The 24,135-nt window shown below is 53.0% G+C and overlaps 1 protein-coding gene across 3 annotated transcripts in view; it reads left to right on the top strand.

The window, feature by feature from the left end:
- The first annotated feature begins 1,605 nt into the window (after positions 1-1,605).
- Adora1 (adenosine A1 receptor) overlaps positions 1,606-24,135 on the top strand; it is a 32,115-nt gene continuing 9,585 nt past the window's right edge. Inside the window, exons 1-3 of one of the 3 annotated variants that reach the window (XM_047521781.1) lie at positions 1,608-1,730; positions 2,001-2,243; positions 2,558-2,955. In XM_047521781.1, coding sequence (XP_047377737.1) covers positions 2,615-2,955 — 341 coding nt within the window. In that variant the 5' untranslated portion in view covers positions 1,608-1,730; positions 2,001-2,243; positions 2,558-2,614. Of the gene's footprint in view, positions 1,731-2,000; positions 2,244-2,557; positions 2,956-5,381; positions 5,405-24,135 lie in introns of those variants that run through there. The other 2 variants (XM_047521782.1, XM_047521783.1) reach the window with 2 other exon arrangements.

Genomic DNA, 24,135 nt, shown 5'->3' with positions numbered 1-24,135 from the left:
TCCAGGAGGCTCAGGTCCCCTCCAGAGTTGAAGATGCTGCTGAGAGTTAAGAAGAGTGACCCCTATCACCTACTCCTTGCCCCAAGCTTGGCTCTCCTGGATCATTTTGAAAGCTAGGTGAGGAAACTAAGTGAAAATTTAAGAGCAAGCCTGAATCACAAAGGACTTGAGCCAAGGGAAGGTTCGAGAGGCACTGGTGGGTGCAGAAGCCTGCGCTTTTGGGTGGTGGTGGGGAGTGGGCTAGTCTGTGTTAGGAGTGTGAGGGAGTCTGGAGGGGAGGCTTCTCCAGCCAGACCCTGGGGAACACTGCAGTTTTGTTGTCTGAAGAACAGATTCCTTGCTCCCCCTGAAGGCAGAAATGAAAGTTATCTTTTCCACACTGGTCTTCCTCCTCCTCTGAGGAAGATTCAGTTGCGTTTACCCACTTCTCCCAGCCACTCAGGTCTCAGCCCACCCAGGTCCCCACTGTGATTCACTGCAAACCCGCAGCAGAAACAGATAGCTCACCCGCATCTGGTCAGAACTCCTCTCTTGGCACCCTGAGGTCCAACAGTGGGGCCTTGAGTCACTCACCCTCTTAGGGTCCCTTACCAATGTACACAAAGAAAGATTTTGGAGGTTTGGGTCTCTGCAAGCCACCACTGTGAGCAAGGGTTTGCCTGGGTAGGCATTAGTCTGCACCAATGGGCTACCTAAACCCGACTGGCCGGAGGGGGCTGGTACAGTGGGGAGAGCACTCAGTGGGGAACAGGGACCTGGGTTTCTTACACTGGTCCTCTTGCGATTTGTCTGGTGACCTTTTGGAAGTCCCCTTCATTCCTGAGCCTGCGTCTTCATCTGTAAACATGAGGGACTGGACTAGATATCTTATGGTTTAGGTCTTGTGCTCTGAAGAGGGAAGAGGAGGAAAGAAACGGGGCACGGAGCCAGTGACACAGGCAGGATTGCTCTCAGGAAGCTGGGTCACTTTCCTGAGCCTCGGCATCCTCATCTGCAAAATGGTAATTGCTAATAGGCTGAAAGGCGGCCCTGAAAGATGGATGAAAAAGGAATTTAATGACTCAGTATAGAGTCTGCGAAGCAATGTGTGCAGGAGGATGTGAGTTCCTAAGAATAAGCAGGGACTGGTTTCACTGGGAGAGCGAATTTAGGATTAGGGGAGGGTGCCAGGGCTGCCACCCAGGGCTTGGGGAGGTGGGGGTGGAGGGGCATTCTGAAGCCCTGCAGGTAAGATGATGCGCTGTGAGGGGTGGCGGGGTCTCTGGAGACCGGACTAGGGCTCCCAGCGCGCCGCAGTGAGAAAGGAGCGAGTGGACGCGGGGATGCTGCCTTTCGGTCCAGTTCCGAGACTGCGTTCCCATATCAGACCCTTCGAAAAACTCAGGTTTTCCCAGATTTTCTCACATAGAATCACTTCCTTTGTTTAGAGGAGGGGGTGGGGGAGGAGACGGAGGGAGGGGAGGGAGGGGCCCGCGGGTGCCGCCGCCGCCCCCGCCCCCTCCCGGTGTGCGGAGCCCGATTGTCACTCAGCTCCCGCGCCGGGGGCGAAGGAGGCGCCGGCGCCCCAATCGAGTCCCAGCTAGCTCCCATCCCCCTGGACCTAACAGGCCAGCCCTGGATTCTCCAGGCATCCCTGGAGCGAGGGGCTGCCGAAGGCGTCGAGGTGTGGGGACACTTGGACAGCACAGTTCAGGTGGGCGGGAGCTCTGCCAGCTCTGGTGTGACCTTGGGTAAGTCTGTGCTTCAGTTCGTCCCTGGGGCTTCCCGGTGAGGGTACAGGAGAGGGTTGAATGAAGCGCCTGGAAAGCCCCCTTGGGGCAGTCGGTGGGCAAGGGATCCTGGCAGAGCGGGAGCGGGACAGGAGACTGCTAAGATGGGGCAGTGGCAGTATCTCAGGTGGGTGGCCGCAGAGCAGGTGTGCGTGCACGCTAGGGAGTGGGGAGCCCGCGCCCGGGCACGGTCCTGGCCCTAGTCCCTCAGACCCACGCCTGCCACCCCAGTCCCAGGTGCGAATCAGGGGCACTACCTCTTTAAAAGCGCCCGGGGCCAGCCTCCGCCGCACCATGTGATTGCTTGAAAGGCCGGGCTGGGAGCGCTGCGGCGGGAGCCGGAGGACCATGAGCGGCCGTGCGGTGCCCAGAGCCCAGCCCTGCCTGGCGCGGCCCCGGAACTCTGGGAGGCACGGCGTGCCGGGAACTTTGGGCACCGCCTCTGGGACCCCCCGCCGGCCAGCAGGCAGGATGGTGAGCTGTGGACAGGGTGGGCAGAGCGGGCAGGGGACCCGGGCGGAGCGAGGGAGCTGGGAGCTGCCTCACACCTGATACAAAAGCCAGCGGTGGAGGGAGCGCTGCTATTTTAAGTTGCTGAATGGAACCTCTGGGAATGATAAAGGGAGGGGACAAAGGCTAGGCAGAAAAGGGGCCAGGGCACTCCAGCCAGCCAGGGCAGGCATTGGATGTGCCAAGAAGGGCGCTTCTCTGCAGGGCAGTGGGAGTTGCAGGACTGCCTGGGCTCCCCTCCTCCTCCGGCCTCTCCACCCTGGGCTTCTTGACTACAGGTGCCTACCTCGTGCCCGGTTGTGCCCGTCTGCTGATGTGCCCAGCCTGTGCAGGCCATGCCGCCCTCCATCTCGGCCTTCCAGGCCGCCTACATTGGCATCGAGGTGCTCATCGCCCTGGTCTCCGTGCCCGGGAATGTGCTGGTGATCTGGGCAGTGAAGGTGAACCAGGCGCTGCGGGATGCCACCTTTTGCTTCATCGTGTCGCTGGCGGTGGCTGATGTGGCAGTGGGTGCCTTGGTTATCCCACTGGCCATCCTCATCAACATTGGGCCGCAGACCTACTTCCACACCTGCCTCATGGTGGCCTGTCCTGTCCTCATCCTCACCCAGAGCTCCATCCTGGCTCTGCTGGCTATTGCTGTGGACCGCTACCTCCGTGTCAAGATCCCTCTCCGGTGAGTTCACGGCAGCCAAAGGTATTGGCAGCAGCACCCCACCTGCCTGGCTTGCAGGCCATCTAGAGAGGATGAAAGGTAGAACCTAAGATCCCAAGCAAGGCAGGTATTCTCCAGGCCATTGGACTCCAGCCTGCTCTCTGCCTTTCTGTGCTCTGTGCCATGTGCCAGGCTGAGCTGCAGTTGGAGAGGCAGGAGGGGGTTGAGTGGCTGGAGGAATATTAACTGGTAGTGCCCAGCACCCTAGCATGGAAAGTGCTGCAGCCAGGGAACCTAAGGCTGCCTGTCCAACCTGGAGTGGAGAAGGAGGATTTGGAGGGCACACCAAGACAGGCCGGAAGTGAGCTCTAGGGGTAGGGGTACTTTGTGAGTTCCTCCAGTCCTGGGGAAAAGGAAGAGGAAAGCAGAAAGCTAAGGTGGGGGTGAGGATGTGCTGAGCGGGGCACACTAGGGCCATCCCTGTTGCTGCTTCTTCAACCAGATGCAGGCTGGCTTCCTGAAGACATTGGTTAGCTCTCAAATTCTCCAGGTGTCTCTGTGCCAGCTGGCTCCACCCTCTGGGGCTGTCCTGCTGAACCCAGCAGTCTGATTACCTCTACCCAACTCCCACTAATGGGATTTCAGTTGCGGGCAGGAGGAGAGGAAAATGCCAGCGCCTGCTCCTAATGTTCCTCCCGATCTGTTGCAAAACTATATCTCTTTCTGTTGGTCACAGCTGAGGCACTTGTGCTGCTTCCAGGCAGCCCTGGAATGGGGAGCCTGATGGTAGCAGTCCTCAGTGTGGGTGTCCAGTATAACATTGGGTCTCCCTGCCCAGGCCTGCCAGACCATAATCTGGTCACTAGGCAATGCCTGGGCCACCAAGTGCCAGCAAGTGCCTGGGCACACTGCCAGGAACTGGCCCTGCTGGGGTAATCTTGTGTGCTTGCCCCCTCTTTACATTCTTGTTACCAGTAGATTCCTTTTCTAATGGGAAACTCTGGTCATCTCTGGCACCTGCTGTCCCCAGCCTAGCTTCCTAGACTCCCATATCTGGGACGTGGGGCCTCTGGTCTCACTTGGCAGCTTGCCTGGGCAGGCCCTGGGCACTCACCGTGCTCCCTCTGGTCACATTGTACACATTTAACTTTTCCAAGCCTCTTTTCATGTGACTTTTTTTCTCTGTTCTCACCATGGTCCTGTAAGGGAGGTGGGGTCGGAGCTGGGAGAGGGGAAGCAGGCTGGGGGCTCCATTCCACCGTCCTGCCCTCCTGCCCTCCTGCCTCCATGCCCAGCACCATGATGCCAGTCTCTCTGCCCTCTCTGCCTCTCTCACAATCACCAGGTTTCTCCAGGAAGGTAGCTAAAGACCGCTGCTCAGGGGAGACAGGAACGCAGCCCAGAGGCCCCTTGAATTCAGTCTGAGGGGCCTTCATGCTGCCAAGTGAGTCCCAGGTTGTTGCTGGGCTGTCTAGATGAAGCTGGTCTCAACCCATTAGATGGGCTGGACCTTGCAGCCCGACTGTTATAACCAAGTGTGGTACATTAGGAAATGTTTGCAGATGTAGAAAGGCCATTCCTGCAATTCTGTCTGTTGAGTGGGTGCCAAGGTGGGTCAAAGGCCCTGTCCTGATGTGACAGAGGTCACAGACTGTAGAATGTGCCCTGCTTGCCCTATGGGGCTGGACCCGGGGCTGGCTGTACTGGCAGGAACTGTAGGCTTATTCTTTTAGGGCATAGCTGCTATTGCTTTGGGGTCTCGGGGGACTGTCTTTAGGCTGAGGCAGGGACACGTGTAGTCTAACACAGGCCTGGGCTTGAATTCTTGCTATAAATGTCTGCCTGTGTGACCTTGAGAAAGCTACTCCCTTAACCTCCTTAAACTTTAATTTCCTCATCTTTAAGAGGGGACATTAATAATAATACCTACTATCTGGCATTATTAGAATAATATAATGAACTCACACAGTGCATAGTGGGGCTGGGGATGTAGCTTAGTGGTAGAGTGTTTAGCATGCTCAAGGCCCGGGGTTTGATCCCAGCACCGCAAAGCAAAATCAAAACCAAACAAGCAGATACTTAAAACTATGTCTGATATATTATATGCAAGCCATAAACAGTAGTTTTATGTTCATAGTTTTATTATCATTATTAATATGTGGCTCAAAGTGGGGCTGGGTAGGTAAGCCCTGTCTCACCCCAAACTCTCACTCTCATACAGCAATACACACACACACACACACAGAGCGCCCATTTCCAAGGAGGTGTCAAAATACCATTACCTTATATCTATACCTCTTTCTTCTCCCCTGGTGAATGGTTGGTGCCTCTAGGGCAGTGACCCTGGCAGTGACCACATCTTGCCTGCTTCTGTGAATTATCCAGATTGCTCACTCAGCTCAGTGTCCAGCCCCTGGAAGACATTTTATACTTGCTGGTTGAATTGTCTGAATTTCCAGAGCATGCACAGGTGAGCCTCAAGCAGGCCTCTCAGGTGTCTAACCTTTAACTATGCCATGGACTAGATCTGTCCCCCATTCTATCGCAGGTTCCTGGCCACAGCTGCCCCCACTCCTCATCATGATTCTTCCCAAGCTGTTCAAACTGAGCTGGTGCCTGGGAATGCCCCGCCCCGTGGAAAGCAGCCTTCTCCTGAGAGCACGCAGGGCTCCTGGCAGAGGTGTTGGGTCACTCTAGGTCTTTGCCTGTCACTGCCCAGGTACCCTGTGGGACATACAGTGTGCTCTGCGCCCCTCTGGTCAGCTGGAATCAGTAAGCTGGCAGGTCTGTGAGACCCCTCTAAGCCAGAGATCCTCAGGCACCTGGCTCCCTGCCCTGACATTCAGTCAAAAGTAGATTTGGCCTTGACACCATGAAATAATACCACCAGGCATGGGTGGGCGTGTCTGGAGCATCGGGGTGCAGGGGTCAGAGGGCCCTCACAGAGCAGGGCATGGGTTGGTCAGTTGTCCACAAAGCTTATTTCTTTCCACTTGGCAGAAAGCCAGGGGAGAAGAGAGAGTCACATCATGTGGTGTGAGATCCACTCACAAATAAAAAAAAAGTTCGAATTATTGAATCATCAATGACCTGTGGTCATTTGCATGTGCTTTGCATGTTATTTGTGTAGCGCCTCCACATGTTTGATAATTGATACCCTATTCCCCTCACTCCTACTTCTAGGGAATCTTCATCATTCATCATCTTCTCACCCAGAGATTTCTTGGTGGCTTTCTGTGGCAATGTGGTGCCGACTCCAGAGAGCTCCTTGACTAAAGCCCTCTCGGGGGAAAGCGACTTATCAAGGGCTTGCCCATGACGAGATGGGTTGGAGTGAAGTGAAGGGGTGGCGTCTGTTTGGGAGTCATCAGACCTGAGTTTGCACCTGCTGTTACTAGCTAGATGGGCAACCTTGGACATCTGAGCCTTTCCTGCCATATATTAAATGAAAGGGTTGGATTTGAGGTGACTAAGCTCCTTTTGACTCTTCACCCTGTGAGTTCTTCCTTATCCTCATTCCTGCCGGTACTGTCTCGGGATCCTGGGAGGGCTTTGTATTGTGTTTTCAGCTCCTCGTGATGCATAATGCTGGTTTTTTATGTGTTTTATCTCATTTGATGTCCACAGCCCCTTAGGAGTGGAGTTTATTGTTATCCCCATTCAATAGACAGTCCTTTAGATGAACTGAGGTCTGAGGCTCTGGAGGTTCGGCAGTTTGCCCAGACAAACAGCAAAGGAGCAAGGCAGGCTTGAACCCAGTCCCGTCTACAGATGCCTTTAACCTTCAGCCCAAGTGATCTTGCATCAGTCCCAGAAGCTGTAGGATTTATGCAGGAGCTTCCCCAAAGCAGTCCGTGGGGTGATTTTTCTTCCACCGACTTTTGCCAATGGCCTTCTGCACTCTGCTCGGCCCACATCCAGCACCTCCCCTCTTTCTCCACCTTCACTCCAGTGGGCAGTTGAGCCCCTGGCAACCCTGCTTCTGTCCACAGCTGGAAGCCTGCCCAGCTGGGAGGCAGGGAATGGGGGAGGCTGGGCATGCCAGGCTGAGCTTGGGCAAGGAAAGAAATCTGGTAGATTAGGGCATGTTTTCTCCTAGGAGCTGATTGAGCCCTGGTTTTCCTTGACAACCAAAGTGTCTCGTGTGCCATTGCACCCCAGCAGATATCTGTGGCCTCTGGGTCCCAGAACAGTTGCTCTCAGATCTCCAGCTGCTTCTAGGAGAGGTAGGCTGCTCTAGATCCTCTGTCTAAGGACATATTAGTCATAGGCCTAGAGTGTCTGAGATGAAAGAACAGCCAGAGAAAGCCCTGGAGCCCAACCCCTCACACTTGCAGACTGACGAGGAAACCGCTCCCCAGGGAGGGTGGGAGCGCTTGCCTCCTCCCAATCCAGACTCTTGCCCCCTGCCTTTGATGTAAGAGGCTAGAGCAGGAAGGGCAATCACAAACTCCTGGAGGTGCAGAAAGAAAAATGGGTGAGGTCTGCAAATCAGCCTTAGACTTGGAGGGGGAATGTGATAGAGGCAAGTCACTTTGTGATGATGATGATGATGATGATGATGATGATGATGATGATGATGATGATTATGGCACTGGGGATTAAACGAATGGGAATTTTACCACTGAGCTACACCCTCAGTCTTTTTCACTTCTTAATTTTGAGACAGGGTCTCCCAAAGTTGCCTGGGCTGACCTTGAATTTACCATCCTGCCTCAGCCTCCCAGGTGGCTGGGATTATAATATAGGCTTGTGCCACCACCATTAACCACTCACTTTGTGACAAAAAGCCATTTCTTTGTTTGAATTGGGGTAACCTTCAGGTGGATTCTGCCTAGGAGTATAAGAGCTGTGGGGTCGTCTGATCCCTTCGCCACACGCATTGGATGGCTTCTGAGAAGTCTCTGAGAGCCTCGGGGGCAACCTGACCTGGTGTCAGTTGCTTGGAAGCAGGAGAATGGCCAAGATGCCTCGGAAACCCCCTTCTATGCAGGGGTCATGGTGTGGAGCCATAGGGGCAGTACCCTGATGTTTTATATTTATTTCTGGGCATAAAAACAATCCATGTTGATAATGAGAAATACAGGAAAGAATAAGGATGATAAAATCACAAGCAATCTGTCACCTACAGAGAACTACTGTTAACATTTTGGCATTCCAGAAAATTTTCCACACATATGTAGATATAGATATATTACTTTTACATGGTGACAGGATCTATCTAAAAATGGTTTTATATCCCATTTTATTCACTTACCATTTCTTTGTGTCAATTAAAATTATTTTGTAAGGACTTTATGATGTTATAATATTGGATTGTATGATTACTCATCTTTAGGTCTTGTCTAAAATAACCCCTCCCTAGGAAATCCTTCCCTCACTTCTCTCCCCTGGACCAGGTTCATTTTCTGTTACATGCTGGGACTGGATTTCCTCCTTCTTCCTTGTTACTCATGACCCAGGGAGTTTCTGGACTTGATAAGACCCACAGAGTCAGGACCAGGTCTGTTTACATTTCATGTATCCCCATGCCTGGTGCAGAATGAGTATGCTATAAACATTTTTGGAACAAATGAATATTTGAATATCATATTTATTCTTCTTAAATTGGTGGTTATTTAGATTGTTACCAGTTTTTTATCACAAAAACACCTCAGCGATTCACATTGTTTGTGGGGTCAGAGCCCAGGTCTAGCACCGTGGGTTGTGCCTCCTGGTAAATAGCACAGCCTCTCTCAGGGTGTTCTGCTGAGGCTGTTTCCCAATTCCTTTTACCCCATCCTTGCCCTTGTCCTCCACACTGCAAATCCCTGAGGGGCACTTGACATTCTTCAGCCCATCCGCCGTTTGGGGCTGGGAAGGACAGGGCTGCATAGATCAGAGGTCTGGTCCTTATTGTCTAGTCTCTGCTCCCTGGGACCTGGGCATCCTGTTTCATGGCCTCTTGTTGAGGAGCACAGTCTCCAGAGTGGAGGTCCAGGAGTGTGGCAGTTCTTGGTTGGCCCCATTTGGCAAGTGGGCCCAGATGTATGGAGCAGAGATGAAGGAGGCTGACGCACACACCACCTCTCCTGGGGCTGTGCAAATCACTCCATTAACCTTGGCCTTCTTAACTCAAGCCCAGGAGAGGCTGCCAGTTGAAAGACTGGAGAGCGGTGGTGGGGAAGGGAGAGGAACAGGAGGCAGGAGGGTGGGCCTTGGCATTCATGTCCTCTTGTAAACACTGGTTTGAGGGTGGGCAAGGAGATGGGGTGGGAGGCTGTAGGGGGCTCCCCTGACCCCAGAGGAGAAGAGGTAGGGCACCTTCTCTGCCCTGCCCCAGGCCTGGCAACTTTTCTGTAGTAGGAAAAGAGGTGTGGAACTGTGAAGTGGTGATGGCCATTTATCTATTTCATGTGCCAGGCAAGGGAGATTCACAGCCTGGTTCAGTCTCTGCCTCTGTGAACTCTTAGCCACCACAGAGATTATGCATGTCTGCAGACCAAGGTGGTCAAGGAGAAATTCTCAGCTTGCCTGTGATGGGATTAGGGGAAGCAGGAGACTGGTGCCCGACAGGTTGCAGTGCTGGACCCCAGTCCACCCTCACTCTGAAGCCCAGGTCATGAGGGAGAGGCTCTTGGGGACTGTCTTCTTGCCACCTGCTTCCAGAACTTCTCTGCCTTTTGGGAAAAGAGGGCAACTGATCACCCTGGTGTGTCCCCACCCAGGACCTAATGTAGACAGATCTATTTGTTCATTCATTCATTCAACATATACTTTTTGAGTACCACATATGTGCTAGGTAGGCACGGTATGGATCCTTGGGAACATTCCTTAACCAAACAGATCCTTGTGGAGTCTGTGTTCTAATGGGCTGGAGGACAGATGCCAAATAATAAACATGATGCTTAAATCATGTAGAGTGCTAGAAGGTAATGTTGAAACAGTCAAAAAAGAGCAGGGTAAATGGGATCAGCAATGCCGGGCGGGGGGAAGAAAGGGTTGCACCTTTAAATAGGGTGGTCAGGGAGGCTTCATGGAGAAGGGGCCATTTGGGCAAAACCGGGGAGGTGAGGGCATAGGCCATGCAGACATCGGGAGAATGTGCCTGGCAGGGGAGAAAACTAGAACAAAGGCCCGAGGGCAGGAATGTACTTGAAGTGTTTGGGGACCAGCATGAAGGCCTGTGCCTCTGGGACAGAGTGACAGAGGAGGAGAGTGGCTGAAGATAATGAGTCGTTGGCCCACAGATGGCTTGGAGGCCTCTGGAAGGGCATGGGCTTTTTTATTAGGAGGAAAATGGGAGTGACAGGGTCTGACCTAGGTTTTAGAGGATCCCCTGCTGCTGTGCAGAGAACATGCGCAGGAGCAAAGGAACAAGCAGGAGGCTCATGAGGAGCCTTTATAACCATTCGGATGAGAGAAGACGTCCGTGGCTGGGCTGAGTGATGGCAGAGGAGGTGGTGGCAAGTGACTAACTCTGGATGTGCATTTAACATTTTTACCTTCTTATTGAAGTGAGGTTTTCACTCAGTAATGTACATACATCTTAAGTGTATATCTCAATGATTTTTTGTTATATGGATATACCTAAATAGCTACCATTTGGATCAATATTTAGAACACATTCTATCCCGGAAGGGGTCCCTAGAGCCCCTTCCAGTCGGTGCTCTCCAAAGGTAACCACTATTCTGACATTTATTCCCCCAGATTGCTTTTTCCTGTTATGAACATTTATAAATGGAATTGAGCAGTATGAACCCTTTTGTGTCTGGCTCCTGAAGCCCAGATTTAGGGCTGCAACTCATCCCTGTTATGTGAAGCAGCAGGCTCCCCCACCCCACTCCTGCTAGAATTCATCATATGAATGCACTATGACTTGTTTAAATTCTGGATCTATTTTTTTATTTGTTCTTGTTAGTTATACATGACCGTGGAATGTATTTTGACATAGCATACATACATGAGTATAACTTCCCATTCTTGTGGTTGGACACGATGTGGAGTTATATTGGTTGTGTATACATATATATAAACATAGGAAGGCTATGTCTGATTCACTCTACTATCTTTCCTAGTCCCATCGCCCCTCCCTTCCCTTCATTCCCTCCTGTCCAATTCGATGAACCTCCACACACAACCCCCGCCCCTGCCTATTGTGAGTCAGCATCCGCATCTCAGAACATTTGGCCTTTAGTTTTTTGGGATTGGCCTATTTCACTTAGCATGATAGTCTTCAGTTTCAAAATTCTGGATCTATTTTGAAGAAAAAGCCAAAGAATTTGCTTCTGGGTTGGATGTGGGACCGTACCTATGGATTGAGAAGGAAGAGTCAACGTGACCACTTTGGATCCTAAGCAACTGGGAGGATGGAGTTGGCATCAGACAAGATGAGAAGGCTGCAGATGGTGCAGGTTCTGGAAGCAGTAAAAGGAGTTCAGACTTAGCTATGTTGGGTTTGGAGTGTCTCACAGATGCTCAGTGGTGTGTTAAGCAGACAGTTGGATAATAAAGATGGAGTTCAGGAGAAAGGACTGGGCTGGGGATAGAAATGTAAGAGCCACTGGCATGTAGCTGGGGTTGAAATTCACAAGGCTGAATGAGATCCTCAAAAGAGACCGTACAGATAAAGAAGAGGACAGAGGACCAAGCATTGAGAAGTTGGTGGAAAGAGGATGCCCCAGCAAAGGAGACGGAAGATGAACCCCAGATGTAGGAAGAAACCCAAGAGCCAAGTGTGGTCGTGGAAGCCAAGTGTAGAAAGTATATCAGAGCAGGGTGAGAGCTCAGCTGTTTCAAATGCCACCAATGGGGAAGTGAGATGAAGACTGAGAGTTACCCGTGGGTGAGGCCAGGTCATAGGTGACCTTGACAAGGGCAATGTCAATGTCAGTGCAGTGTGTGGGCCACAAAGTCTGACTGGAGAAGACTCAGGAGAGAAGAGGAATAGATGGATGGCTTAGATGACTTCCAAGGAACTTCGTTGCAGAGAGCCAAGTATCAGACAGTCGCAGTCAGGACAAGTGGGGAAGAAAACTTTGTGTTTTTTTAAGATAGGAAAGAGGTTCGTATGTTTGTGTGCTGACTGAAATATTAGAGGAACACTAATGATGGAGCAAAAGAGAATTTCTGGAGCAACATGTAAGCCAGTAGGTTTGGAGCTAAGGTGTACATCATGGGGTTGGCCTTGGATGGACCCAGGAGTCTAGGGGCAGGTGCTGGGAGGTGAAGTTGTCTTCGGATTGTTTCAGTTTTCTCAGTGAAGTGGGAAACAAGGTCATCAGCTGAGAGGGAGGGTGCTGTAGGAGGTGTTGGAGAGAGGAGAAAGTGTGAGATAATTCTGTAGGAAGTGGAGAGTGACTAGTCTCGGGAAGTCTACTCTAACTGGGGGCAGCATGACGGGTCCACCTGAAGCTCAGGGTGATGAGTTTGAAGTGAGACTCAGCTGTGCGGTTGTGTGTTTAACATCAGTCATGTTTAACTACGCAGGCGCAGGCGTGGAGGAGGTGGGGGCTCAGACCTTCGACAGTCTAGAAGTACCAGATTCCTATTACCATTAGGTATCTTACCATGGTCTAGAAGTTGGCTTTGGTTCCTGCCCTTGTGGAACTTAGAGACTAGTTAGAAGAGAGTAAATAGATCTGTAAACAAGCAGGTAGGTACAATTATCACTTAAGAAGAATTTGAGGAAGACACCTTGGTATTCTCTGTCAGGTCCTTGGTGTTTCCAAAACTCTGTGTTGACGTTCAGAGGGACCCATAAGGGCCTAAGACCTAGGTAAGGCCTTGTAGGCCTTGTGGTTCACGGTCAAGTGTTTGAATTTTTTCTAAGTGTACTGAAGCCTCCGAGTGGTTTAAGCAGGGAATGGCGTAATTCAAATTACATTTTTAAAAGGCCCAAAGTCCTTAACAAAATATTAGCAAATCAAATTGAGTGATATAAAAAGGATAATATATCACCACCGAAACGGCTCTTCTGTGTATGCAAGAGTGGCTTAACATTTGAAGAAAATCAATCAGGGTAATTCACCGCATTCATGTAAGAAGATCAGTCAGCCTGTGTGTGCAGGACCAGTGGTCAGGAGAGGACGGGAGGGAGGCTGGTTGGGACCAGGGCTGTGGGGGCAGCAGCTGGCGACAGAGGCAGTGGAGATGGAGAGAGAGGGGAAGATTTGAGGCATGTTCGAGTTAGAGCCAGCCGGGAGTGCATAGGATGTGCAGAGCGGGGAAGGAGTCACACGTGACTCTCTGGTTGGTGGGAAGTGGGAAAGCCTCTGGTTAGTGGAGGACGGTGCCGTTTCTGGAGATGGGGAAGGAAGAAGAAATTGCGAGATTTGGAACCTGTGAGGTACACAAGAGGAGGCAATGTCATAGTGGGGTCACTGGTGGTCTTCCTTCCTTCCCCTCTGGGATTAGGCAAATGGGCCTCTTCTGCCTCACATGGTCTTGAGGACAGGGTCCCTCAAACCTCCAGCAACCTTCCTGGGCACCTCCAGCTGTTCCATCTGCTCTTCTCCCGCCTCACCTCTCAGGAGGCCGTTGGCTTCCTTAGGCTGGGATGGAAGCAGCAGAGTTGGGGGTTCTGCCCTCTGAGGGGCTCCATTCAGCAGGGGCCGCAGTGGCTTCTGGGATAGCTAGCCCACTCCCTACCCTGAGCCTCCACGCGTCCTCAGTAACCCTTGGGGGGGTCCAGTCCCGGACGGTGTGGCTCCAGAGCCTCATTTCCTCCCGTCACAGGAACCCACCAGATAGTCTGCATCCTGGGCTGTGTTAACCTTGCCCAGTGGTTGTCCCTCCCGGCAATCAAGGTCCCCTCATAGCTGCCTCACGGCCCCGAGTGGCCCAGTTCCTGCTAGTGTAGCAGAGGTGGTGGTCTGGCACTAAGCAGGCAGCTCAGGTCCAGTCCTAGGCCATCCTGATGTCAAGCCTGGCATGGGGACGCCCTGTGTCCCTGTCACTCTGGCCTCCTTGTAGCAGCCCTTCCACACAGAAATGATTTCCTTTGCCTCGTGGAGCAGAGAGCGCTTTGCAGTGCGGCTGGCAGTGGTGGCGTGGGCGCTGCCTGCTCTCACAGCCTGCTGGTTCCCAGTTCTCAGCTCCCCTCCCCTGGCCAAGAGCGATTTCCCAGCCCTTTCTCTGTCCCCATGGAACAAGGGCTCTGAGGCACACCCACCTGGTGGGCAGGACCAGTAGCTCCCAAGAGATCCTCCTGGGGGCAGGAGAGAGGAAGATCTGTTGAAGAAAACCCCTGTACTCAGATGTTTTTAATGATCTGCCTTCCAGAGAGGCATCTCCCTCCCCCGGCCTTACAGAGGTGCCTTAGTGACATGAAGAGTAAGAGCAGTCTCTCCAGACAGACAGAACTGCATCAAAACCCGACTTCAGGCGCTTAGAGCTGTGCTGTCTTGGACAAGTTACTTAACCTTTCTGTGCTGCCATTTCCTCTTCTGTAAGACGGGTTTCTTATTACCTCCTTCCTAGGGCTGCCGTGGAGCTTAGAGATGATGGATGTGCAGGGGCCCGCGCACAGTAGGCACTCAGTACGTGGGGGCCATTACTATGGTTAAATAATGCAAAGCTTATTTTTTATTTATCATTTGACGTTCTGTGACTCAATGTTATGTGACTGCTGTGGTCCCCCTGGGCTGGGGTCAGTGTCAAAATGAGTTTTGTACATTAGGGGGTAGTGGGCGGGTCTGTCCTGCTCCAAGAGCCAGTGATTAACACATGCCTGCCTGCCTGGCACTTAGTAGGTGTCTTAATTAATGCAGGAAGGAGAGAATGCCCATCTGGAGGGAGGCCTTAGAGGGGAGGAGTGGGGCCAGGCCGGGCGCTTCGCATTCGCCCAGGCGAGTGAGGGCAGGTGACCAAGGCGAATGTGTTCCTGCATTTCCAGAGGTTGGGGCACGGAAGGTGACGGCTCCCCAGGCTTACCCAGCAAGCTAGGGTGAGATCCTGGTCTCCTGGTCCCCATCATCCCATGATGCCTGTTTGTATGAGGCAAAGCGTGTTGCAGATCTCACCCTCCCCGGTGCCCCCATGTCCCCAGGGGCTCGTCCTGAGCAGCCCCTGTAGGGGCCGACCTCTGAGGGGTCGAAGCAAGCGCCCCCGTGGGGTCTGGCAGTTCTAAATTCGGGCAGGAAATCACTGGATGCATCTGGGGACTGGCTGTGCTCTGCAGACTCCCTGCCATGGTCTCCTGTGGACCCAGCGCCCCACCCCTGCGATAGGGGCTGTGATACAGCTCCGCAATGACAGCGATGCGGGCAGGGTGCAGGGACTGTCGGTCCCTGGGCTGACCTCAGCCTGGGAGCCAGGGGTGTGCAGGCATGAAACTCCGCCATCGCCACCACCTCTGTCTACTCCCAGGGCGAGTTCACGCAGGCACACCTGTGTGTGTGTGTGAGCGTGCACGCGAGTGTGTGCCCGCCGCTCTCGCTGTTTATTTTTATACCTCAGAGTAACACTCTAGGCCTCTGGCCCTCGGGTCCGGCTCTGCTCGGCCACTTCTCTGCCCACTCTGTACCTCACTCCCTCGCGCTCCAGGGTCTGGACAAGAGTCCCAGCCAAGCTGCTTTGCTTGTATCCCGCCCACCCCTGACCCTCCTCCCTGACACAGAGACACAGTCTACATGTCCAAGGCCACCGGTGCTTCTGATGACGCCAGTCCCGTCCTCAAGGGCACAGGCCCATGGCCTAATGGGAGAGACGGACAAGTGCCAGCAGGAGCCCCAGCGGCACGCAGGCCAAGCTGGCTCCCAGTCGGGTGCTCAGTCACATGCCTCCTTCTCCCTGTGATCCAGCTCCCTTCCCTGTCCCCTGGCCAGCCACTTCTTAGCCCATCCAGGCCTTGGAGTTGAGAAGAATGATAAAAGTCTAATTGCTACTCATTCTCGAACTCTCCGCCCTCAGCTTAGACGGCGCCTCCTCTGGGAAGCCCTCCTGTTTGGTCTTCCTGTTCCCACTCCTCCCTGCGCTCCTCTCGAACACAGCTCCTCCTGCCAGGTGCGGTGGTGCACGCCTGTGATCCCAGCTGCTTGAGAGGCTGAGGCAGGAGGATGGCAAGTTTAAACTCAGCCTGGGCAAGGTAGCAAGACCCCATCCCAACATAAAATAAAAGGGCTGGGGACGTAGCTCAGGGGCAGAGCACCCCTGGGTTCAATCTCCAATACCACAAACAAAACAAAACAAACAAAAAACACACCCCGCTCCAAATGAACTGACCTGAGAGCAATCTGAGCCTCTTCATCTCCATATCCACAGTCCGTTGCTTAGTGTGTGTGGTATTCAGTGAATCACCGAGTGAGTGGTATAGGGTGACTCTTAGCACCTGGGACTTGCTGGGCCCTGCACCGAACACCTTACATGAATGATCTTGTTTAAATCCTTGCACAATTTTATGAAGAGGCACCAGAAGTATTTTATACTAATAGTATAATATATCCCTGTTTCCACACATGAAGCTGAGGCCCAGGAAGGTTTAACAACTCGCTGCTAAGTGTAACCAGAAGTGTCGAGTGAATAACTGTGGTTGAATGGAAGGACCTGTATTTGAGCCTCGACACCAACACCTGGGTGATCCTGGGTAAATCACTTCCCTCCTTGGGTCTCGGATCTGTGTTTATACAAGGGGCATCATTCCAATCCCTACTGCTGTGAGTTGTCCGAGGCCGTGTGCTGGGAACAGGAAGGGAGAATGAATGGCCTCACTGTTCAGCATTGACTCTGTGTGTGGGGGGGAGGGGGGACTGATCCTGGCCTGCGGCTCAGGCACTGCCCGCAGGCTGACCTGATGGCCTGGCACTGAGGGGGCAGCAGGAGCTGATGTAGGCCACAGGACTGGGGGCATGTGAGTGGAGCTGAGACCTGAGAGACAGAGGAGCTGCCTCTGGGAAGAGAGGAGGGGTGGGCACAGAAGCAGATGGCACTGCCTGCTTGGCAGAGAGGAGAAAGCCTCTTCCCTCTCATGCCATGCCACTTACCACCTGCAGCAGCTGTGGACAGCTCCCAGCTGCAGGGTGAGGAACCATCCTGACCAGCGAGCAGCGGGGAGAAGGAGAAGGGAGGTCCTGCAGAAGGGAGGTCCTGCCCCGCCAGCCTGCACGCAGGAGCAGGAGGCTGCCCGGGGTAGGGAGGGAGCCACGGTGGTTGCCAGTGCTGGCTGGAACTGTGCTGTCTCCTCTCAAGGACCCAGCAGCTCCAGGGACTCTGCACAGGGGCTGGGTGCGAGGGGTCCACTCTTCCATTAGGAGGAAGTTCACCCAGGCAGGGAGGCGACTGTCCCTAGGCCCTGTTCTTCCTGTCTGCCCTCAGCCCACTGTCAAGACCCCCATAAAAATGATCAAGAGAATCACGGACAGAGAACCCCCGCCCCAACTGGGCAGGGTCACTTCCCCCCGATGTGCTCGGTACAGGGAGACTTGTGACTGGGAACCGGGAGGCCTGAACGCTGGTCCTTGGGGTGGCCGCCTTCCTCTGTGGACCTGCAGCCTCGTCAGTAAACAGGACTCACCATCTCTGCCTCAGTTCTCTGGGCTGATGCTGGCAAGAAGTCAATGCCTGGGGTGTGCAGGACGGACAGAAAGGAGCATCTGGGGCAGGGGAAACCCGCGGGCTGGGGATTCAGGCTCCTTAGCTTGTCTCCTGATCCTGGCTCTGCCACTACTTGATCTTTCTTTTGTAGCCTCGGTTTCCACATCTGAGCAATGGGAATGATGATATCTGCTTCATGGATCGTGGAGAGAAATGTACCTGAGACAGACGCGTAACCCATCATCTCCCTCCAGTACTCAGGGCTCGTTCCTTCCTCTCCCTGCTGTTCAGTGGAGGGAGGAGGACGGATGGGTGGTGGCATGCAGGTGTGTGTCTGTCTCTGTTGTGGTTGGGTGGGGGGGGGCAGTGTGTGACTTCAGGAGTTCCCTAACAAGCATGCCAAGCCCGCAGTTGGTAGGCTGGCCTTGGGGACGTGACCATGGCAGGGCCAGGAGGTGGAGAAAGCCCTGGGTATAGATGACAGTGTGCTCCGCCTCTGTTCTGGGTACAGAGCCTGGGGCACCTGCCTTCCAAATATCAGGTGGACACCTCCCTTCCAGTAACGGCTCCCTTCAAGCAGGTTGCTGCTTCGAGCAATGCTGGGAGTCCCGAAGGCTGGCCGGCACCAGTGGGTTCCAAGGAAGGAAACCTTGCAGTCTTGTGGGGGAGGAGTACATGCGTGTTGAGGAGCTCCTTAATGTCAGGGGCAGCACTGGGCGACTTCTTTGGTAGCATATCTAATTTTATTTAACCCTGCAAGCCTAGTATCAACACCCTTTACAAATAGAACCATAGAGAACCAGGGATATAAGGTAACTTCAAAGTCATTATCCAACTAAGTAAGTAAGTACCCAAACTGGGTTTTGAATGTGTCTCTGCCACATAACTGAGTGGATGGTATTTGTGCTAGGCCACTGTCCTCAGGGATTTCCAGGTTGTGCAGAACCATAGCCCCTGTCCTTAGGGGTCTTGTAGACTGAGAGGAAAATGATACAAAATCTTGCAGACATCAAGAGAAACTGATGCACCTAAAGAAGGCTGAGATTTCTGAGAAATCTGGCCTGGCCTGCTGCCTGGTTTCTTTTAGGCCCTTCCTGCTTTCTTTCTAGCCCTAGAGCCTGCATGTGCTCATTTGCGTGGCTGCCTCCGTCACAGGTGCAGGAGAAGCTAAATCAGGAGGTGTCGCTAGCATCACACAGCAGAAATAATTCCACAAGATCCACGGGACTGAGGTGTGGGGGTGGGCTGGGGGGGTAGCCCAGCAGCCTCTCAGGGGTGCAGTGTGGGGCTCAGGGACACCCTCTCTCCACCATTTCCACAGAAGGTGGAGACTGGGCTCAGTCTTAGCTCAAACACAACCAGCCAAGCCACAGCCTTGGGACCTCACTGTACCTTCCTGGGCATCAATTCTCCCGCCTATAAAATGGGGACAACACAACCCTAAACCTAACCTTGCTCGCTGCTCGGGCCTCCAGCAGGAGCAGGTTTGGTAGAGCTTGCTGTGATATGCACTGCTGAGCTGAGGGGGCGGCCTCTTGGTCCTCTCTCTTCTGTTGCCTGGGTTCCCAGACTCTCTCCCTGTGTGGGGAGGTATTTCTCCATTAGGAGCAATAGGTCACATGGATGAATTTGCGATGGACCCTGCAGGACTTTGCCATGTTCCTGTTTCCTGCATGATCCAGGACAATGCCTTTGTTTTTCTGGGCTTCCTCCTTCACCCTCCCCAAACAAGGGTGGAGAGAGCTACTTTTGTGCCAGATATTGAGCTGTGTGCCACTGGGTCTCGCTACTCTGTGTGGTCAGGGACCAGCAGCCTTGGCATTTCCTGGGAGCTTGTTGGAATTGTAGAATCCCTGCCCCACCCCATCCTAGGCTTGTTGACTCATAATCTGAATTTTTAAAGGGCCCCAGGTGATTCATATGCACACTACCATTTGGGAAACTCAGACTATAAGGGTAATGGGGAGTGTGTAAGTCCACAACCCTGCCCTCAGAGTCCTCAAGTCCCTCGGGAACATCAATGCATGAACACAAAGCACCTGCTTTAGAATCCACTCCAGTAGTTTCGAACGCAGGGACCTGCTCATTGCAGAATGCATACATATATCAAGATCACTGAACACCCCAGAGACATATACAATCATTGCCAATTAAACTAAAATAAAGGTCACGAAACAAACAAGCTAAGAACACAAAACAGTGACTTTGGAGGAGGCTGGCCTGGGCTGCAGTTGCTGGGCTTCAATTCCAGCCACAAGGTGTCTGCTCTTGGGTAAGGCAACCGGGCATCTCTGTGCAGATGGAGATGGAGACCTACCTCCCAGGATGGTGATGAAGAGAGTGGAGGAGAGACTGCGTAAAAGCCAAGGCCAGTGGTAACCATGGAGTCACTGGGAGGTGGGTGGGGCAGATAGCAGCTCTGCCGTTGAGGAAACTAAGATTCTTAGAGGTGATGTGATTCACAGACACAGCCAGTGTGAGTCTGATTCACTACCGGGTCATCTCTGCCTGTCAAAAGCTGGTGGCAGTATTTTGCTGTCCTGCTCTGTGCTTCCCTGGCCAACCAGTGTGCTCTGTTGGAGGCAGTGGGTACCAGCTACAGAGGTCGGGGAGGGGTGGGAGAAGCATGGGAGGCCAGGCCTTTGTGTGACTTGAAAGCTGGGGGCCTTCCAAATGGCCCAGATTGTGGCGTTTATATCAACTGGGGAGTGTAGCCGCGGCCTGTGTCTCCCGCTGCCTCTGTTCACGTGTCCGCCCTCCCCCGTGGCTGCAGCGTGTCCTGCCTGCTTCTTGCCTGCCTGAGTTCCCCAAGGCCCATTACTGCTGGCTCTTCGCATTTTCTTTTTTCCAGCTCTGAGCACAACACTTTGAAGTTTTCGTGAATGGTGGATGGAAAAAAAAAATCTCTGATTTAATAAACCTCCTCCCCCACACGCATCATAATGTGAGATTCCCCCATCCGGGGTCATGGCAGATGTGTGTGATTTATAGGGCTTTGCAGAAGTGGAAGAAGTGCCTGAAAATGAATTTATTGATCGACCCTTAGGGAAACTGCCCTGCCAGGCCCCTGCTCTGGGACACTGCCAGCAGCTACCATGCTCTTCCGTTCTCCCAGTACAAATGACAGGGCACTCCTGAGAAAGAAGAGGAGGAGGAGGAGGAAGACGGGGAAAAAGGAGGTGGAGAGCGGGCCATTCCCCACCTCCACCAGGCCTGGCAATAAGGAGAGGGGCTGGTCCTGCAGCAGGAAGAAGTGTGACTCTTGCTAGAACTACCGGATAAAATGGCTTGAGATGGGGGGCCTGGGCAAAGAAGACAGGATCTCAGATGGAACTCTCAAGAATTCTACAGCAGGTCCCTCCTCTGTGGGGGCTGGGCCAGGGCTCCTCTGCCCACCGAGAGGGATATTGTTTGGGTGAACAAGAAGCCTCAGACTGGCTTCCTCCTCCCTCCTACTTTATTCACATTTGAAGTGATTTTCCATGTAGTTGGCTTAATATCTGCCATGTTTGTAACTGGTTTTTATTCATGGCATTTATTCTTTGTTTCTCTTCTCCTCCTCTTTTTCTGCCTCTCTGATTTTGATTAGGCATTTTATATGGTTGGGTTTCCTTCCCCAAATATGTCAGGTGCTTACTGAGCACTAGGCTCTGTGGGAGTGCTAAGAAGATGACGTTGAACTGGGCTTTGTCCTTGTCCTTGGGTATTTTGCAGTTGTGCACTCAGGGAGGGAAACAGAATTTTTTCTGATGGTCCCAAGTGGGGAGGAGAGCCCACCGTGATCCAGGGATTTACTGTGCCACCTCCTGCTGCAGGCTGCCCTGGGAAGGGGGTCCTAGGTGTCCCCTTGGGTGAGCCCAAGTGAGCCTGGGTGTCTCCCTACCTGTCACTGCATCTGTGCATCTGGGCCCCTCCATCCCTAGAGCTTGGGTGTGGGGGGCCCTTGAGAAGATTTAGTGGGCTGGCGGGGCTGAAGGCCACAGAGACATGCTTTAGTGTGCAGCAGCTGCCTGGGCCTGGGTGGCTGCTGGCTGGGAGGGGCTGGTTTCTGGAGTGGGCCTAGCCCGGGGGCTCGTGTAAATGCCTGCTCCTTGTGGGGTTGGGGGAGTATGCATGTGGTGGGACACAAGGTCCAGAAAGTATCTGGAGGACACCACAAGGAAAAAACAATCAGAAATTGCTGGGAACCAGGGTTCAGGGGCTGTTTGTTTGTTTGCAGTGTCAGGGTGGAACGCAGGACTTTGCTCGTGCTAGCAAGGCTTCTACCACTGGGCTCCCGCCCAGTCCTCTACTGCTATTATTTGAGTTCTGAACCCATCGACCTGGATGCAAGTTGGGGAGAAGGGTCAGAAGTTGGGAGAATAAGACTGCACTTTTTCCATGACCCAGGAGTAGTCTCTTCTTGGGTTGAGATGCAGCGGAAGGGATTGCATTTAGACTCTGAAAAGGACTTTCCAAGTAGAAGTACAAGATATGGAATAGAGATCTGAGGATGGGTGTGGATTCTTTCCTCAGAATGATTTCCAAGGTGGAGAGCTCTCTCTGTCCTTTCTGTCCTCCTCCCACATCCTGCCATCTGTCAAATTTTTTCCGGAACAGAGGGCTAGATGCTGTGAGCTTTAGGGAGCCTGACAGCTCGGGGCAGTGAGAACAGAGAAAGAAACAAGTCCTGTGAAGCAGTTGCCTCCTCACAGTAGAGCAGCTACTCCCAGGCCAGGGAAGGTGTGGGGGAGCCTTCTTGGGACTCCAGGCTAATCAGACCTACCTCCCAGGGTCTCCACCCCAGCTGCCTTTGGACTGACTGGGTGGAAGGAGGGCAGATTATAGTCCAGGGGTGGGAACAGGTTTTTAGACAGGTGCCTAGGGCCCCATTGTTCCAAGGAGGCCTCAAGATGCTCAGAGGGGAGGTGGGAGGAAGGACATGGCTTCCCCTGAGTCTGCCTCCCACCTCCAGCCTCCATACTGGTTACTGCACAGGAGAGATTCCTGGGTTACCCAGAAGGTGTGGCTTCTTTGGGACCCCATGTGGGGCGCGTCTAGTGCTGGGCTGAGTAAGTTCTAAACCCCCACCAGCTGCCACCCTAGACTTCAGCAAGACAGATGAGGGAACTCAACTGTAGTCATATCCAGTTGGGTGGGAGACCTGGCTGCAAAACAGAAAGTAAAGCCCTGAGACTGGCCTTCCAAAGTGCGACACAAGTAATTTTTGTTTATCTATGTCCCTGCTCTCGTCAAGAGCTGGCAGCGTTTCCAGAGAATAGGGGGCGCCCTTTTACATGGTGATAACCTGGGTCCCCAGTGCTATCTGCTGAGCGCCTCCATAAGCTAACAATGCCCCCTCCCCACCACCTTCCCCTGTGCCCTGGACAAAGGCCAGGAGGGAGAATCATTCCTTGACCGAGGTCGCAGCTGTTAACCGGGGAGCCTTGGTTTGGACTTGAAGCTTCCTCCACAGTTCGCTTCATTCATCCGTCTTTTCCTTTGTTCATTCAATGGATGTTCATTTCTCTTTCCTTCCCATCTTGCTCCCCGTCTTCCTCTCCGTGGGACACACATTCCACAGAGCATGGGGTCCCTAGAGGAGGAACTGCCTCCTGGGGAGCAGCCAGAAGCTGCGCTCCCACAAGGGGAGTTTCTCTATGAGCCTCCCTTCTGCCTGAGCTGAGCTCAGGCCTCCTGGGAGGAGGAACCCACACATTCCAGAATAAAGGAACCGTGACCTGCCAGACCAGGAAAATAGCTCATCCAATCCCTCATCCCGCAGGTGAGCACATTGGACGCCCCCAAATGGGGAGGGTCTCACCAAAGCTAGCTCACTACCGGCAGCGCCTGAGTCAGAAATGGATTCTCCCATCTGGGTGTGGTGGCCCACATCTGCAATCCCAGCAGCCTGGGAGACTGAAGTGGGAGAATCCAAAGTTCAAAGCCAGCCTCAGCAACTTAGTGAGGCCCTAGCGATTTGGAAAGACTCTGTTTGTAAATAAAAAAACAATAAAAAGGACTGGAGTGTGGCTCAGTGGTTAAGTGCCCCTGGCAGTTCAATCCCCAGTACCCCCCCAAAAGAAAAGAAAAGAAAAGAAATAGGGTCTCCTGACTCCTGCCACCATGGGGCATTCCATGGGAGGATTGCCCTCATCTGGGGGTCCTAACGTTGGCCGCACGGGCACGCTTTGCTCTGTGGGCAGGGGGAGTTCTGCCTCTTTCTTGCTCCCTCCTGCCCTGGTCTCCCTGTGTGCCAGCTGGCCTCCCGGATTCTTTGCTGCCTTTTGTAAGAGACCATACTCTGCTGGAGCCAGGGAGGTCAAAGCCAAATGATCCCATCAACTCCCTTCCCCTCAGGGACTGGCCTTTCCACTGTGCTGGAAAAGGAATTTCGCCCTTCCCTCCAGAGTGGTCATCCCAGAGAGACCTGGATGCACCAGCTGCTCACGTGTCACTAAGTCCATGTGCAGATGAGATGGTTTTTTTCCGCCCACTGGATGAGTCAGAAACAGGTCCCCACGGCAGGTGAGGCCATTTGGCCTTGATTACTTTTTTTTTTTTTAATATTTTTTAGATGTTGATAGACCTTTACTTTATTCATTTACTCATATATGGTGCTGAAGTTTGAACCCAGTGCCTCACACATGCCAGGCAAGCGCTCTACCACTGAGTTACAACCCCAGCGCTGGCCTTGATTCTTTTGCCTTC

Source organism: Sciurus carolinensis, chromosome 12 (genome assembly GCF_902686445.1).
Source record: "Sciurus carolinensis chromosome 12, mSciCar1.2, whole genome shotgun sequence".
Classification (NCBI taxonomy): Eukaryota; Metazoa; Chordata; class Mammalia; order Rodentia; family Sciuridae; genus Sciurus; species Sciurus carolinensis.
Note: the sequence above shows the minus strand (reverse complement) of the source record. Positions and strands in the feature narration are given on the sequence as shown.